At 40.7% G+C, this 15,718-nt stretch overlaps 1 protein-coding gene across 1 annotated transcript in view; it reads right to left on the bottom strand.

Annotated features, from left to right (window-relative positions):
• NUBPL (NUBP iron-sulfur cluster assembly factor, mitochondrial) overlaps positions 1-15,718 on the bottom strand; it is a 292,427-nt gene that overhangs the window by 169,422 nt on the left and 107,287 nt on the right. The window contains exons 5-6 of the mRNA XM_054716520.1: positions 3,998-4,037; positions 3,817-3,907 (exon numbers count right to left, since the gene is read on the bottom strand). Of these exons, the coding sequence (XP_054572495.1) occupies positions 3,817-3,907; positions 3,998-4,037 (131 nt within the window). The remainder of the gene's footprint in view (positions 1-3,816; positions 3,908-3,997; positions 4,038-15,718) is intronic.

The following is a 15,718-nucleotide window of genomic DNA, read 5'->3' as shown; positions in this document are numbered from 1 at the left end:
AGTGGCGTTAGAAGAAGTTTAAGTTTAAAAAATTTGTCTCTCAAAAGAAATTTCAATCGTTGTACTATTGATATTTGGCTCTGTTGACTAATGAGTTTGCCGACCATTGTCCTAGTTAATACTCTAGGCATTTTCTAAGTACCCCAACACAATAAGTTATGGATCCATTTTCTCATCCTATATTCCATTCTGATATTTTGTAGTACGTTTGCCAAATATATATCTTCAGTACTTATCAGAGTAATTTGTTACTATAATACAATTTATGTTCAGACAGCCCAATCTCTAAATCTCCAGTAGGTCCTCTGCCAGCAGATATCAAATTCCCTAAATATTTTTAAGCTGAGCATTTGATAAATGTTGAAAAGAACAAATAAAATCAGATGACTGAAGTGTTGAGACCATGGCTGAATTGGAAAGTCAAAAATTATATAATGTGGGCAATTAACACAATTATTCTATACTATAGGACCAGTGCACGAAAATCGTGCACGAGGGTGGGGGGTGTCCCTCAGCCCAGCCTGCACCCTCTCCAATCTGGGACCCCTAAAGGGATGTCCAACTGCCCGTTTAGGCCCGAACCCACTGGGCAGTTGGACTGCTGGCTCCCAACTGCTCTCCTGCCTGCCTGCCTGATTGCCCCTAACTGCTTCTGCCTGCCAGCCTGATCACCACCTAACTACTCCCCTGCCAGCCTGATCGATGCCTGAATGCTCCCCTGCAGGCCTGGTCACCCCCAACAGCCCTACCCTGCTGGGCCGGTAAACCCTAACTGCCCTCCCCTGCCAGCCTGGTTGTCCCCACCTGCCCTCCCCTGCAGGCCTGTTCGCCCCCAACTGCCCTCCCCTGAGGGCCTGGTCGCCCCCAACTGCCCTCCTCTGCAGGCCTTGGTGCCATCCAACTATCCTCCCCTTCAGGCCTGGTTGCCCCCAACTGCCCTCCCCTGCAGGCCTGGTCCCCCCAACTGCCCTCCTCTGCAGGCCTTGGTCCCACCCAACTATCCTCCCCTGCAGGCCTGGTTGCCCCCAACTGCCCTCTCCTGCGGGCCTGGTCCCCCCTAACTGCTCTCCCCTGCAGGTCTGGTCTCCCCCAACTGCCCTCCCCTGCAGGCCTGGTCCCCCCCAACTACCCTCCCCTGCCAACCATCTTGTGTTCACATGGGGCGGCCATCTTTGACCACATGGGGGTGGCCATCTTGTGTGTTGCAGTGATGGTCAACTTGCATATTACTCTTTTATTAGATTGGATTCTCTGACAGTATTCAGCAGTAGATAAAAGAGGTTGGGTTATGGCAGCACATTGACTGAATATGGAATTGGGATCCTGCCCCTCCTCTCTTATCCAACACTCCACAAAATAATAATAATAATAATAATAATAATAATATACTCTGGTTCCTGCAGACTTCTAATCCTTTCACCTCTTTTCTAAAACCATTTTCTTCATTTATAAAAGCAGGTACTAAATATAAGTTTGAAATCAGACACAACCTTTTTGATGCCTAATTAATTTGTACTATCAGAATTTTTTTAAATAAGAGAAAGTTTATTTAGAAAGTTAAGAGGCAAAAGAAGAGCCTTTGGAGCTTAGGAGAGAGAAAGGTAAAGGTGACTACCCTGGGGCGAACAAAATGGGGAGAGGAAAGGTGCAGGTTCCAGGAGGAAGAGCTTGCCGTGCTAAATGGTTCAATCTCACTAATTCTGCAGGAACTTCCTTTGCACCTATCCTGAGGGCACATGCACACATGCTCTCACTCTGCCACCCTCAAGCACTCACCAGCAAAGATGCTTTTGTCACCTGTTGGAATCTGAGATTTAAAAGGGTCCCTGTGATTTTATTTTATTTTATTTTATTTTAAATATATTTTATTGATTTTTTACAGAGAGGAAGAGAGAGGGATAGAGAGTTAGAAACATCAATGAGAGAGAAACATCAATCAGCTGCCTCTTGCACACCCCCTACTGGGGATGTGTCCTGCAACCAAGGTACATGCCCTTGACTGGAATCGAACCTGGGACCCTTGAGTCCAAAGGCCGACGCTCTATCCACTGAGCCAAACCGGTTTCGGCGGTCCCTGTGATTTTAAAAAGGACACACAGAAGTAGAAAAGAGAGAACTCATGCACATCTGGCTGGGGATAGGCTATGGGTATAAATATGAGGATGCTACATCCCTGAGCTGGAAGCTTGGCCTGGATCTCTTTTTTATCTTTTAATCCTCACCTGAGGATATGTCTTTTATTGATTTTGAGAGAGAAACATCAACCTGTTGCCTCCTATACACACCCCAACCGGGGATCAAACCCATAACCTGGGTATGTGCCCTGACTGGGAATCAAACCTACAACTTTTTGGTGTAAAGGACATTGTTCCAACCAACTGAGCCACCCAGCCAGGGCATTTTTTAAAAATTGTATCTCTGTATCTCTTATCACTAACTTGAATCTCTAATAAGTCTATGGACACTGTGGAAAGCTGAAGTATTTCTACCTTCGGTGGCCATTCATAAAGATTTGGATGGAATTCTTAATCATATCCTGTTGGGAATTATAACACTAATATAGAAGGAGGCAATTCATATTTAAAACATTCTCACAACAAAATAAGATATTTCCTTTTGGTGTTTCCAACTTTCTATTGACTCTAACTTTTATTATAAACTGAACTGAGATTTGCTTAGAATTTCCTTTTAAAAAAAAGAGAGAAAGAGGGTTTGTTACCAACACAAATCAAGTTCAAGGTCAACAAGCAATTGGCAGAGAAAGGGTGTTGCTGAGAGTAAAACTGAAATAACCTATTTTGAAAACTGAGTGTAAAAGAGGAGGAGATGCAGCCAAGAGACTTAAATAAATGTACTAGGAATAGGATGACACTGAGTCCAGAGACAGAAGAGTACATTTATCAGACTCAAGCAGCAGAAGAAAGACGTGATGTTACAATGAAAAAAGAAGAGTTTCAGAATTCAAGATATATTTCATCTACTTGATTCACAACTGGAAATAATTATATATGTGTGTGTGTGTATACATATATATGTATATAATATGAATATATACATTAGGAATATCTATGATTAGAATTGTCAACCTATAGCATAGTACCTGACCCAAAGTAAAATCTGAATATGAGGTAATTGCTGTAAATAGGTGGAGAAAATCCAAATTACTTATTATATTTTCCTAGAATATAATTAAATGTAATAATTACTTATTACATTTTCCTAGAATATAATAAATTCATAGCTACTAAGAAAAAAATAAAATTTATTTCAATAAATAACATATAGCCCTTCTGATATTTTCAGATAATCCAATCAACTGTTCTCTTCCTTAAGAATTAATTGAAGTTGATTGGGCAGATATTACATACACAAATATATAGCCGTATGTACTCAGGGTAAAACAAAATTTTATTTTGTTCTGAAGCACTATAGTTTATATAATTTTTTCTACACTGAGTCATTTCTACACTGCCCTTATAACTCATATTGGCCACAATGAGATTAACCATAAATCTAAAGAAGGCAGATTACTTATAAAATAGATTTCCCCATCTTACTGCAGCCTCAACAGAGCAACAGAACAATATAAAATAAGACACCGGATTTTTAGTACTCATAAATAATGGGAAAGATTAAATCACATAACAGTGAAATTTGATTTTGGCGCCACATAACTCATTATACATTCAGCTTATCAACTGGATTCTTTTGCAAAACATCTGAAACCTAAATGCAAATTTTAATAGCTCTCCAAAAAGCAGCTGCATTAACCACAGTGTGCCAATGATAAAATGATACTCAATGCAAGTTTCTTACCTGCCTCAACAGTTTTTCAACGGCTGACATTACCATAAGGCCTCTCCAAACAACTGGTGCAGTCTCTTCAACCAGGAAGCCCATAGACATACTACAACAGTAAATCAAAAATACAACTCATTTACATAAATTAATCAACAGTATTCTGAAAAGAAATATAAAGTACAAAAGATATGCTCACCAAGCAATACCATAATTCAAAAGAGGCTTCATTAGGTTGTCTGAAATTAAAAAAAAAAAATCTCTTTTAGAAGAGTCATTATATATAAACATAATGATTTGTTCTCATCAAAGTGTCAAATTAAAATACAAATAGACTACTCATACTCCTGCTCTTTTAACTCCAACTAATTCACCTCAATTTACAACAGTTTAAACATTTACCAAGCATAAAACTAATACTTCCAATAGATGTAACATCTAAAAATAGGTGAGATATTGTTTTATTGAGAACAATTCATCTAGCATTTTCAAATATGCTTTTAAAAATACCTCAATAAATAATGTTGTCCACCAATTTTGTTCACATATATAGATACATAGATTACATATATATATATGTATATATATATACATACACACACACACACACACACACACACACACACATACACATACATATATATATATGCTTTTAAAAATAGCCTCAATATGTAATGTTGTCTACCAATTTGGTTCACATATATAGATTACATAAATATGCTTATCTAGGATGCTTACACATATGTGCACATACAAACTCACCTAATCAGTTCTCCCTATTTCTTATTTTTTCTTTACTTGGAGAATTTGAAAAGTATACAAACACCAAAAAGTAGGAAAACTCTATTTTGTACCTCAATATAATAAAAGCCATAAATGAAAGCATCACACTTTAAGAACAAGGAAAAGACAAGGATATCCCCTTTGGTCACTTCTATTCAACATGATATTGAAAGTTATAGCCAGAGAAATTAGGAAATAAAAATAAATAAGTGGGATTCAAGTTGAAAAGGAAGAAGTCAAGTTCTCTCTGTTCACAGATGATATAATCTATGTATATAAGCTATGACACGCACTGACCACCTGGGGGCAGATGCTCAATGCAGGAGCTACCCCCTGGTGGTCAGTGCACTCCCACAGCCAACCTCCTGTGGCCAGCCAACCTCCCGCGGTCCTTCCCCCCGGCTGGCCAACCTCATGTAGCCCCTAACCCTGGCCAGCCAACCTCCCGTGGCCCCTCCGACCCCCACTGGCCAACCTCCCGTGGCCCCAATCGGCCCCAATCGTCGGCCAGGCCAAGGGACCCCACCTGTGCACGAATTGGTGCACTGGGCCTCCAGTCCTATATAATAAAAGGCTAATATGCAAATTGTTCCCTCAGGCAGTCATTCAACAAGGAGTTCAACCGGGAAACTGGGAATTCAACTGCTCGCTATGACGTGCACTGACCACCAGGGGATGGTGTGGAACACGGTGGGCGCCAGCGACACACTACAACCTCCTGCCGGCTACCTGGGGGTGGGGGTGACAGGGACGGAGGTGTGGTGAGAATGCAGGGTGTCTGCCGAGCTCACTCTCACTCCCCCTACTACCCTCCCCTGGGATGCCAGGGCTCACCACATCTCCACATGGGGACTCGGGTGCTGTGACTCAGGTGAAGGTGCTGCCCAGGTCCCAGAGATCAGCTGGGACTTGCCCTTCCACGCCAGATGCTCACACTTCAATCACCAGCCAGGCCTAGGGACCGCACCCATGCACGAATTTCGTGCACTGGGCCTCTAGTCTTATATATAGAAAACCATGAATGTTCCACACAAAAAAAAACAAAACACAATTAAAGCTGATAAATGAATTCAGCAAAGTAGCAGGATACAAAGTCAATACACAAAAATCAGTTGCATTTCTGTGCACTAATAATAAACAAACTGAAACGAAAATTATGAAAACAATTCTATTTATAAGAGCATCAAAAATCAAATGCTAAAGAATTAACATAACCAAAGAAGTGAAAACTCTTTGAAATGTACAATGAAAGCTACAAAACATTATTGAAACAAATTAAAGAAGACATAATGAAAGGAAACATGTATCATGTTCACTAACTGTAATACTTAATATTGTTAAGATGTCAATACTACCCAAAGCATACATATTCAATGCAATCCTATCAAAATCCCAATAACATTTTTTACAGAAATAGAAAAATCCATCCTGAAATTCATATGGAAAATCAAGGGATTCCAAATAGGCAAGTCAATTTTGGGAAAAAAAGAACAATACGGGAGGACTCATACTTCCCGAGTTAAAACTTACTGCCCTGGCTGGTTTGGCTCAGTGGATAGAGCATCGGCCTGGTGACTGAAGGGTCCCAGGTTCGATTCCAGTCAAGGGTACATGCACGGGTTGTGGACTCGATCCCCAGTAGGGGGCATGCATGAGGCAGCCAATCAATGATTCTCATCATTGATGTTTCTATCTCTCTCTCCCTCTCCCTTCCTCTCTGAAATCAATAAAAATACATTTTTTTAAAAACTTACTACAAAACTACAGTAATCAAAACAGTGTGGTACTGGCATAAAGACCAATGGAATAGAATAGAGAGCTCAAAAATAAACCTTAGCATACTGGGTGAGGCAAAAGTAGTTGTGAGTATGCAAAACACAGAGTCTATTCTTGTATTATTATTTATTCATTATTGTATTATTTTCCTTACAAATAACTATAAACCTACTTTTGCAATAACCTGTATACAGTCAAAGGATTTTTTACTTGGGGGGAGGGGCAGTGGCAAGATCATTCAGTGTGGAAAGGATGCTCTTTTCAAATGGTTCTGGGAAAACTTGATCCACGTGCAAAAGAATAAAGAACTATACACACACAAAAAATTAAGTTAAAATGGATCAAAGACCTAAGAACTAAAATTATACAACTTAGAAGAAAACATAAGGCAAAAGCTTCTTATCATTGTGTTTGGCAATTATTTCTTGAATGTGACACCAAAAGCACAAGCAGCAAAAGCAACTATAGACAAATTGGAATTCATAAAAATTTTAAAATGTGTATTAAAAGATAATATCAACAGGATGAAAAGGCAAGCCACATGCCCGCCCGGTGTGGTTCAGAGGTTGAGCATTGACCCATGAACCAGAAGGTCATGGTTTGATTCCAGGTCAGGGCACATGCCCAGGTTGCTGGCTCAATCCCCAGTATTGCAGGGGGCATGCAGGAGGCAGACGATTGATGTCTCCCTCATCTTTGAGGTATCAATCTCTCTCTCCCTTTCCCTTTCTCTCTGTGAAATGAATAAAAGCATTTTTTAAAAGGCAAGCCAGAGGATTGAAGAAAAGATTTGCTAATCATATATCTTGTAAGAACAGAGAACTCCTAAAACTCAACAAACAGTAAAAAAATAAAAATAAAAGAAAAATGAAAAATAAAAAATGGGCAAAGGAAGTGAATAGACATTTCTCCAAAGAAGATATACAAATGACCAATAAGCACATCACTAATCATTAGGAAAAATGCAAATCAAAATTACAAGATACTACCTCACACCTATTAGGGTGGCTACCATCCAAAAAACAAAACAAAACAAAGCATCCAGAAAATAACAAGTGAGGTGAGAATAAAGAGAAAGTGGAACCGTTCTGCACTGTATGGCTCCACTTGGTAAATTTTATGTTATGTGTATTTGACCACAATAAAAAAAAAAAATGTGAAAGAGACAAATACACCAATGGAACAGAATCAGGAGCCCAGAAATAAACCCAGGCATATGCAGTCAACTGATATTTGACAAGGGAGCCAAGAATACTCAATAGAGAAAAGACAGTCTCTTCAATAAATGGTACTGGGATATTTAGATATTCGCATGTAAAAGAATAAAACTGGAGCCATATCTTACACCACTCACAAACCCAAAACCATGAAACTCCTAGGAAACAATCTATATCATAAAAGGCATGTGGTCGTGACGCCGTGCTGGAACACCTCTCGGGCCCACCCCCCCTCCCCCGAACCCCCAGGGCACCGGTAGCATCAGCGGAGCGGGACGCTGGCTGCATCCACGGAGCATAGTGGGTGCCGGCAGAGTCTGCGAAGAGTTGCGGGGTGCAGGCAGCATCCACAGAGTGTGCAAGGTGTCGTGGGGCGGGCACCGGCAGCGTCTGTGGAGCATGCGAGGCACTGCGGGGCGGGGTGCCGGCAGCGCCTGCGGAACATGGGAGGCGTGGGGGGGGGGGGGCGGTGGACATGGTCCTGATGGCAGGCTAGGCCTAGGGGACCCTACACACGTATGATTTAATTGTGCACTGGGCCTCTAGTATAGGAATAAAGCTCCTTGACATGGTCCTTGGTAATGATTTTTTGGATATGAGATTTAAAGCATATGCAACAAAATAAAAAATAAACAAGTGGACTGCATCAAACCAAAAAGCTTATGAACAGCAAAAGAAACCCTAAACAAAGTGAAAACAAAAGCCTATGGAATGGGGAAAAATATTTACAAATCATTTATCAGATAAAGGGTTAATATCCAAAATATATAAAGAACTCACACAACTCAATAGCAAAAAAACCCCAATCAATCCAATTTAAAAATGGGCAAAGGACCCGAACAGACATTTCTCCAAAGATATAGTAGTACAACAGGCCAACAGGTACATGAAAAGATGCTCAAACTCACTAGTCATTAGAGAAATGTAAATTAAAACCACAGTGAGATATCACCTCATCTGTTTGAATGGTCATCATCAAAGACAAGAGATAACAAATGGTGGCATGGATGTGGAGAAAAGGGAACCCCTGTGCACTGTTGTTGAGATTGTCAATTGATACAACCAATATAGAAAACAGCATGAAAGATCCAAATAAATTTAAAAATGAGCCTGGGCATTGTTGCTCAGTGGTTGGGTGTTGACCCATGAACCAGGGGGTCACGGTTCAATTCCAAGCAGGGCACAAGCCAAGGTTGCAGGCTCGATCTCCCATAGGGAGCGTAGAGGAGGCAGCCGATCAATGATTTTCTCTCATCTTTGATGTTTCTATCTCTTTCTCCCTTTCCTTCTTCTCTGAAATCAATAAAAATATATTTTTAAAAAATTCAAAATGGGAGAGAACCAAGATGGCAGCATAGGCAAATGCCTATACTCACTGCCTCCCACAACCACATCAAAATTACAACTAAAATACAGAACAACCATCATCCAGAAACACTGGAAAGCTGGCTGAATGGAAGCACTACAACTAGAGAAGTAAAGAAGAAAGCAGGGAACGGGCTGGTCATGTACCCACATGGGCCGCCTTATTAACTGGGACGGAGACCACCTCTGTGGAGGGCACAGGAGGAGCAAGGGGTCCCACCCCCACACCAGAAGCCCAGCACAGGGTGGCAGAGCTGAGAAAAGAAATCCCTACAGGCAGTAAGAACTATGGGCAGTAAAAACCAGTGTGCATTGGGGCTCAGTGACACAGAGGCTGTGGAGACCCAATTGTTCCTCTTAAAAGGCCAACACCACAGACTGAATTTACAAGCTCCCGTTCCCTCTGAGTTCCAGTGCCAGGCGAGGCTCTTGGGGACCCAGACACATAGGAGGAGAAACTGAACTCGGGGGTGCCTTTCTTCCAGACAGAAGTGCTTGCAGCGGGTCATTGTTCCTGGGCTGGAACCTCCCCTGTCGCAGGGCTGACTGGCAGCCATTTCTGTTTGCTCAGCCCTGGTGATTCCCTGAAACCCAGCCTCACCCAAATTACAACCCCACTCAAGCTGTGGGCAACGGCTTTTGCATATGAATGGTCTGTCCTTTCAGGCTAAAAACCTGTCAAAAAAGATGCAGCTGGGTCAGGAAGCCCCAAACCTATCAATAAAAGGCCCAAGAACCAGCAACAGTACCAGCCTGGGCCTCCTCTGGACACTTCCAAACCCCATACAGAGAGGGGGGATCTGCAGAACTCTCTGTAGCTCCTGATGGGTGGTCCCAGGCAGTGGCTGACTGCACGTCCCTGGAGATCCAAGAGGCAGTGTACCCAGTGCTCAGTGTGAGATCATACCAGATTACAACTCTTCACATCCATAAGTGACATACTCAAGGGGCAGACTCAGTGAGCACCAAAGCCCCACTGAAGCAAGTCCTGCTCCATAAGGGTGTCTCCTGCACAGCAGCTCTCCCACTGTAGTCGCAGCTGGTCCCCACAGCCAACTGGCCTGGAGGTCAATTCCTCCAAGTGACACCAACAGCAATCAAGGCTCAACTACAAGACTATGCACACAGCCCACAAAGGGGTGCACCTATAATCCTCACAGAGAAGTAGCCAAAATGCAGAGACAAAGAAACATGTCACAAAGGAAATAAATTGAAGAAAGCAAACTACTGGATATAGAATTCAAAACCACAGTTAGAAGGTTACTCAAGAATCTTCTGGAAACCTCCAAGGGACTTAGTGAAACTTTCAAGGATTTTAGTGAGAATTCCACAAAGATGGAAAAGGACCAGTCAGAAATTAAGCATATACTGACTGAAATAAAGAATAATATACAGGGATTCAATAGCAGACTAGATCCCAAGAATCAAATCAATGATTTGAAATATGATGAAGCAAAAAACACTCAACCAAAAGAGCAAAAAGAAAAAATAATCCAAAAATATGAAGATAGTGTAAGGAGCCTCTGGGACAACTTCAAGCTTACCAACATCCAAATTATGGGGATGCCAGAAGAAAAGAGAGAGCAAGATATTGAAAACCTATTTGAAGAAATAATGACAGAAAACTTCCCCTACCTGGTGAAAGAAATAGACTTATAAGTCCAGGAAGGACAGAGAACCCTAAACAAGAGAAACCCTAAGAGGACCACACCAAGACACATCATAACTAAAATGCCAAGGGCAAAAGACAAAGAGAGAATATCTTAAGAGCAGCAAGAGAAAAGCCATTAGTTACCTACAAGGAAGTGCCCATACAACTGCAGATTTCACAACAGAAACTATGCAGGCCAGAAGGGAGTGGCAAGAAATATTCAGAGTGATGAATAGCAAGGACCTACAACCAAGATTACTCTACCCAGCAAAGCTATCATTTAGAATTAAATGTCAGATAAAGAGCTTCACAGACAAAAAAAGCTAAAGGAGTTCATCACCACCAAACCAGTATTATATGAAATGTTAAAGGGTATTCTTTAAGAAGAGGAAGAAGAAAAATGTAAAAATAAAAAATATGGACACCAAAGTGGCAACTAATACGTATCTATCATCAATTGAATCTAAAAATCAAACAAATAAAAAATCTGATGAACAGAATAAACTGGTGAACGGAATAGAATCAGCGACATGGAAATGGAACAGACTGACGATTTTCAGAAGGAGGGGTGTGGGGGGTGCGGGAACAGATCAGATAAAGATCTTATATGCATGTGTGCATTACCTATGAACACAGACAATAGGGTGGCAAGGGCCTGGGGCAGGATGAAAACCGGGTGGAGGGGAGCTATGGGGGGAAAAAAGAGGGATCTCCGTAATAATCTCAACAATAAAGATTAATTTAAAAATTTAAAAAAGGAAATGCTAAAAAAAAAGTCCATGAAAATGGAAAAAAAGTTAAAAATGGGACTACTGTGCAATCCAGCAATTCCACTTCTGGAAATATATCCAAAAAAAAATCACAAAAACACTAACTCAAAAAGATATCTGTACCTCCATGTTCATAACATCATTATTTACAATAGCCAAGCCATAGAAATAAATTAAATGTCCATTGATGGATGAATGGACAGAGATTGTGATATATACGTGTGTGTGTATATATATATATGTGTGTGTGTGTGTGTGTATATATATGTACATATATATATATACACATATATATATATGTATATATATATATATATATATATATGCACAATGGGATATTATTTAACCATAAAAAATACGGAAATCCTACCTCTTGCATCAACATGGATGGACTATGAAGGCATTAAGCTAAGTGAAGTAAGTCAAAGACAAATAATATATATGTATATATGATCTCATATATAAGTGGAATCCTCCTATATAATAAAACCCTAATATGCAAATCGACCAAACGGCAGAACAACCGGTCGCTATGATGCGCACTGACCACCAGGGGCAGGTGCTCAATGCAGGAGCTGCCCCCTGGTGGTCAATGCGTTCCCATAGGGATAGCGCCACTCAGCCAGAAGCCGGGCTCACGGCTGGTGAGTGCAGCAGCGATGGCTGGAGCCTCTCCCGCCTCTGCGGCAACACTAAGGAGCAGCGAGTCCGGGTTCTGGCTGAGCAGTGCTCCCACAGGGAAGCACCGCTCAGCCAGAAGCGGGGCTCACGGCTGGCAAGTGCAGCGGCGGTGGTGGGAGCCTCTCCTGCGTCTGTGGCAGCGCTAAAGACCCCCCAGGGGATGTCCAACTGCTGGCTTAGGCCCGGCTTAGACTTGGGGAGCGGGCCTAAGCCAGCAGTCAGACATCCCCCAAGGGGTCCCAGACTGCAAAAGGGTGCAGGACAGGCTGAGAGGAACCCCCCCCCCCAGTGCACAAATGTCATGCACCGGGCCTCTAGTGTAAAATAAAAACTCATAGCCCCCAATCTGCGCAACCACACGGATTCAAAGGAACTCTTCACTGCACCAAGAAAAGGTCAGATTTCGCGGGGATAAGGAGAGAGAGAACTATATAACCAGACATCCGGAGAATAGAGACCATGGGGAGACAAAGAAACAGCCCCCATAAGAAAGAAAAGCAGGCATCACCAGAAAAGGAAGTAAATAAATACGACGCAAGCAACCTATCAGAGAAAGAATTCAGAGAAATGGTCATAAGGAGGCTGAAAAGAATGGAAGACAAATTCGACAATATGAGTAAGAACCAAGAGGAAATGAAGAAGAACCAAGAAGAAATGAGAAATGACATCGCTGCTGTAAAGAACTCAATAGAAAGCATCAAGAGTAGACTAGAAGAAGCAGAGGACCACATAAGTGAGCTAGAAGACAAGATGGAAAAAAATACCCAAATAGAACAGCTTCTAGAAAAAAAAATTAGAAAGCATGAGGAGAGCCTAAGGGAACTTCGGGACAACACGAAACAAAACAACATCCAAATAATAGGGGTACCAGAAGGAATGGAAACTGAGCAAGGAATAGAAAACCTGTTTGAAGAAATAATAACAGAAAACTTCCCTGATATAGGGAAGAAAAAACCCACACAAATCCAAGAAGCTCACAGAGTCCCAAGCAAAATGAGCCCCAAAAGACCGACGTCAAGGCACATTATAATTAAATTGGCAAACACCAACGACAAAATAAGAATCTTAAAAGCGGCCAGAGAGAGAGAGAAAGTTACATACAAAGGAACCCCCATCAGACTAGCAACTGATTTCTCAACAGAAACTCATCAGGCCAGAACGGAATGGAATGAAATATACAAAGTCATGCAAAGGAAGGGTCTGAATCCAAGAATATTTTACCCAGCAAGGCTATCAATCAAAATTGAAGGTGAAATCAGGAGCTTCACAGACAAAAAAGGACTAAGGGAGTTTATCACCAAACCAGCAATGCAAGAAATGCTAAAGGATCTGCTTAAAAAAAAAAAAAAAAAAGAAAGAAGAAAGAAAGAAATAGGAAGCAAAGAAGGAACACAGGAGTATAGAATAAAAATGGCGACAAATAATTACCTATCAATAATAACTTTAAATGTAAATGGATTGAATGCCCCAATCAAAATACACAGGGTAACTGATTGGATAATAAAACAAAACCCATATATCTGCTGACTACAGGAAACCCACCTCAGAAAAAAAGACGCATACAGACTGAGAATGAAGGGATGGAAAAAGGTTTTTCAGGCAAATGTAAATGAAAAAAAAAGCTGGGGTAGCAATACTTATATGTGACAAAATAGACCTCAAAGTGAAGGCCATACCAAGAGATAATGAAGGCCACTTCATAATACTAAAGGGAGCAATCCAACAAGAAGAAATAACTCTTGTAAACATATACGCACCCAATACAGGAGCACCCAAATACATAAAAAAACTTCTGGAAGATATCAAAGGAGAGATTGACAGCAATACAATCATAGTAGGAGACTTTAATACCCCACTATCACCATTGGAAAAATCCTCTAAACAAAAAATCAGCAAAGAAACATCAATCCTAAATGACTCACTAGACCAGATGGAATTAATTGACATCTTCAGAATATTTCACCCGAAAGCCACAGAATATACATTCTTCTCAAGTGCACATGGGTCATTTTCAAAGATAGACCATATGTTAGGACATAGGCAAAGTCTCTCCAAATTTAAGAAGATAGAAATCATATCAAGTATCTTCTCAGATCACAGGGGCATAAAACTGGAAATCAACTTCAATAAAAACAATCCAAAGAAATCAAACACATGGAGACTAAACAGCATGCTATTAAACAATGACTGGGTTACCAAAGACATCAAGGAAGAAATAAAAAACATCATGGCAACAAATGACAATGAAAACACAACAATCCAAAATCTATGGGACACAGCGAAAGCAGTCCTGAGAGGGAAGTTCATAGCTCTACAAGCCTACTGCAAAAAACAAGAAACAATGGTAATAAATTACCTAACCCAACAACTCAAAGAATTAGAGAGAGAGCAACAAGAAAAGCCAAGTGTAAGCAGAAAGAAGGAAATAATAAAGATCAGAGCGGAGATAAACAACATAGAGACCAAAGAAACAATACAAAAGATCAACAAAACCAAGAGTTGGTTCTTTGAAAGGATAAACAAGATTGATGGACCTCTAGCCAGGCTAACCAAGAAGCAAAGAGAGAGGACCCAAATAAAAAAAATCAGAAATGAAAGTGGTGAAATAACAATCCGCCAAAATACAAGGATTGTTACAAAATACTACGAACAACTCTATTCCAACAAAATGGACAACCTGGAGGAAATGGACATATTCCTAGAAAAATATAACCTTCCAAAACTCAATCAGGAAGAATCTAAACAGCTCAACAGGCCAGTAACTATGGAAGAAATTGAAGCAGTCATCAAAAAGCTTCCGGCAAACAAAAGCCCAGGGCCAGACGGCTTCACAGGAGAGTTTTACCAAACATTCAAGGAAGAACTAAAACCTATCCTCCTCAGACTATTCCAAACAATTCAAGAGGAAGGAACACTTCCAGGCTCCTTCTATGAAGCCAGCATCGCCCTAATACCAAAACCAGATAAAGACAACACAATGAAAGAGAATTACAGACCAATATCCCTCATGAACATAGATGCCAAAATCCTCAACAAAATTCTAGCAAATCGGCTCCAGCAGTACATCAGAAAGATCATACACCATGACCAAGTAGGATTTAACCCAGGAATGCAAGGATGGTACAATATCCGCAAATCAATAAACGTGATACATCACATAAACAAAGTGAGAGAAAAAAAATCACATAGTCATATCAATAGATGCAGAAAAAGCATTTGACAAAATCCAACACCCTTTCTTGATAAAAACTCTCAACAAAGTGGGAATAGAAGGATCATACCTCAACATAATAAAAGCTATATATGATAAACCCACAGCAAACATCATACTCAATGGGCAAAAACTAATACCATTTCCTCTAAGAACAGGAACAAGACAGGGATGCCCTCTCTCACCACTCCTGTTTGACATCGTACTGGAAGTATTAGCCATTGCAATTAGACAAGAAGAAGAAATAAGAGGCATCTAAATTGGAAAAGAAGAAGTAAAGCTGTCCTTATTTGCAGATGACATGATATTGTACATAAAAAACCCAAAGGACTCCATCAAAAAACTAATAGACTTAATAAATGAATTCGGGACTGTAGCAGGATACAAAATTAATGCCAAGAAATCTATGGCATTTCTATACACCAATAGTGAACTTACAGAAAGAGAGACTAAAAAAGCAATCCCA

This window comes from Eptesicus fuscus, chromosome 5, assembly GCF_027574615.1.
Source record: "Eptesicus fuscus isolate TK198812 chromosome 5, DD_ASM_mEF_20220401, whole genome shotgun sequence".
Lineage (NCBI taxonomy): Eukaryota > Metazoa > Chordata > Mammalia > Chiroptera > Vespertilionidae > Eptesicus > Eptesicus fuscus.
The sequence above is the reverse complement of the archived record's forward strand: the minus strand, read 5'-3'. Positions and strand labels throughout refer to the sequence as shown.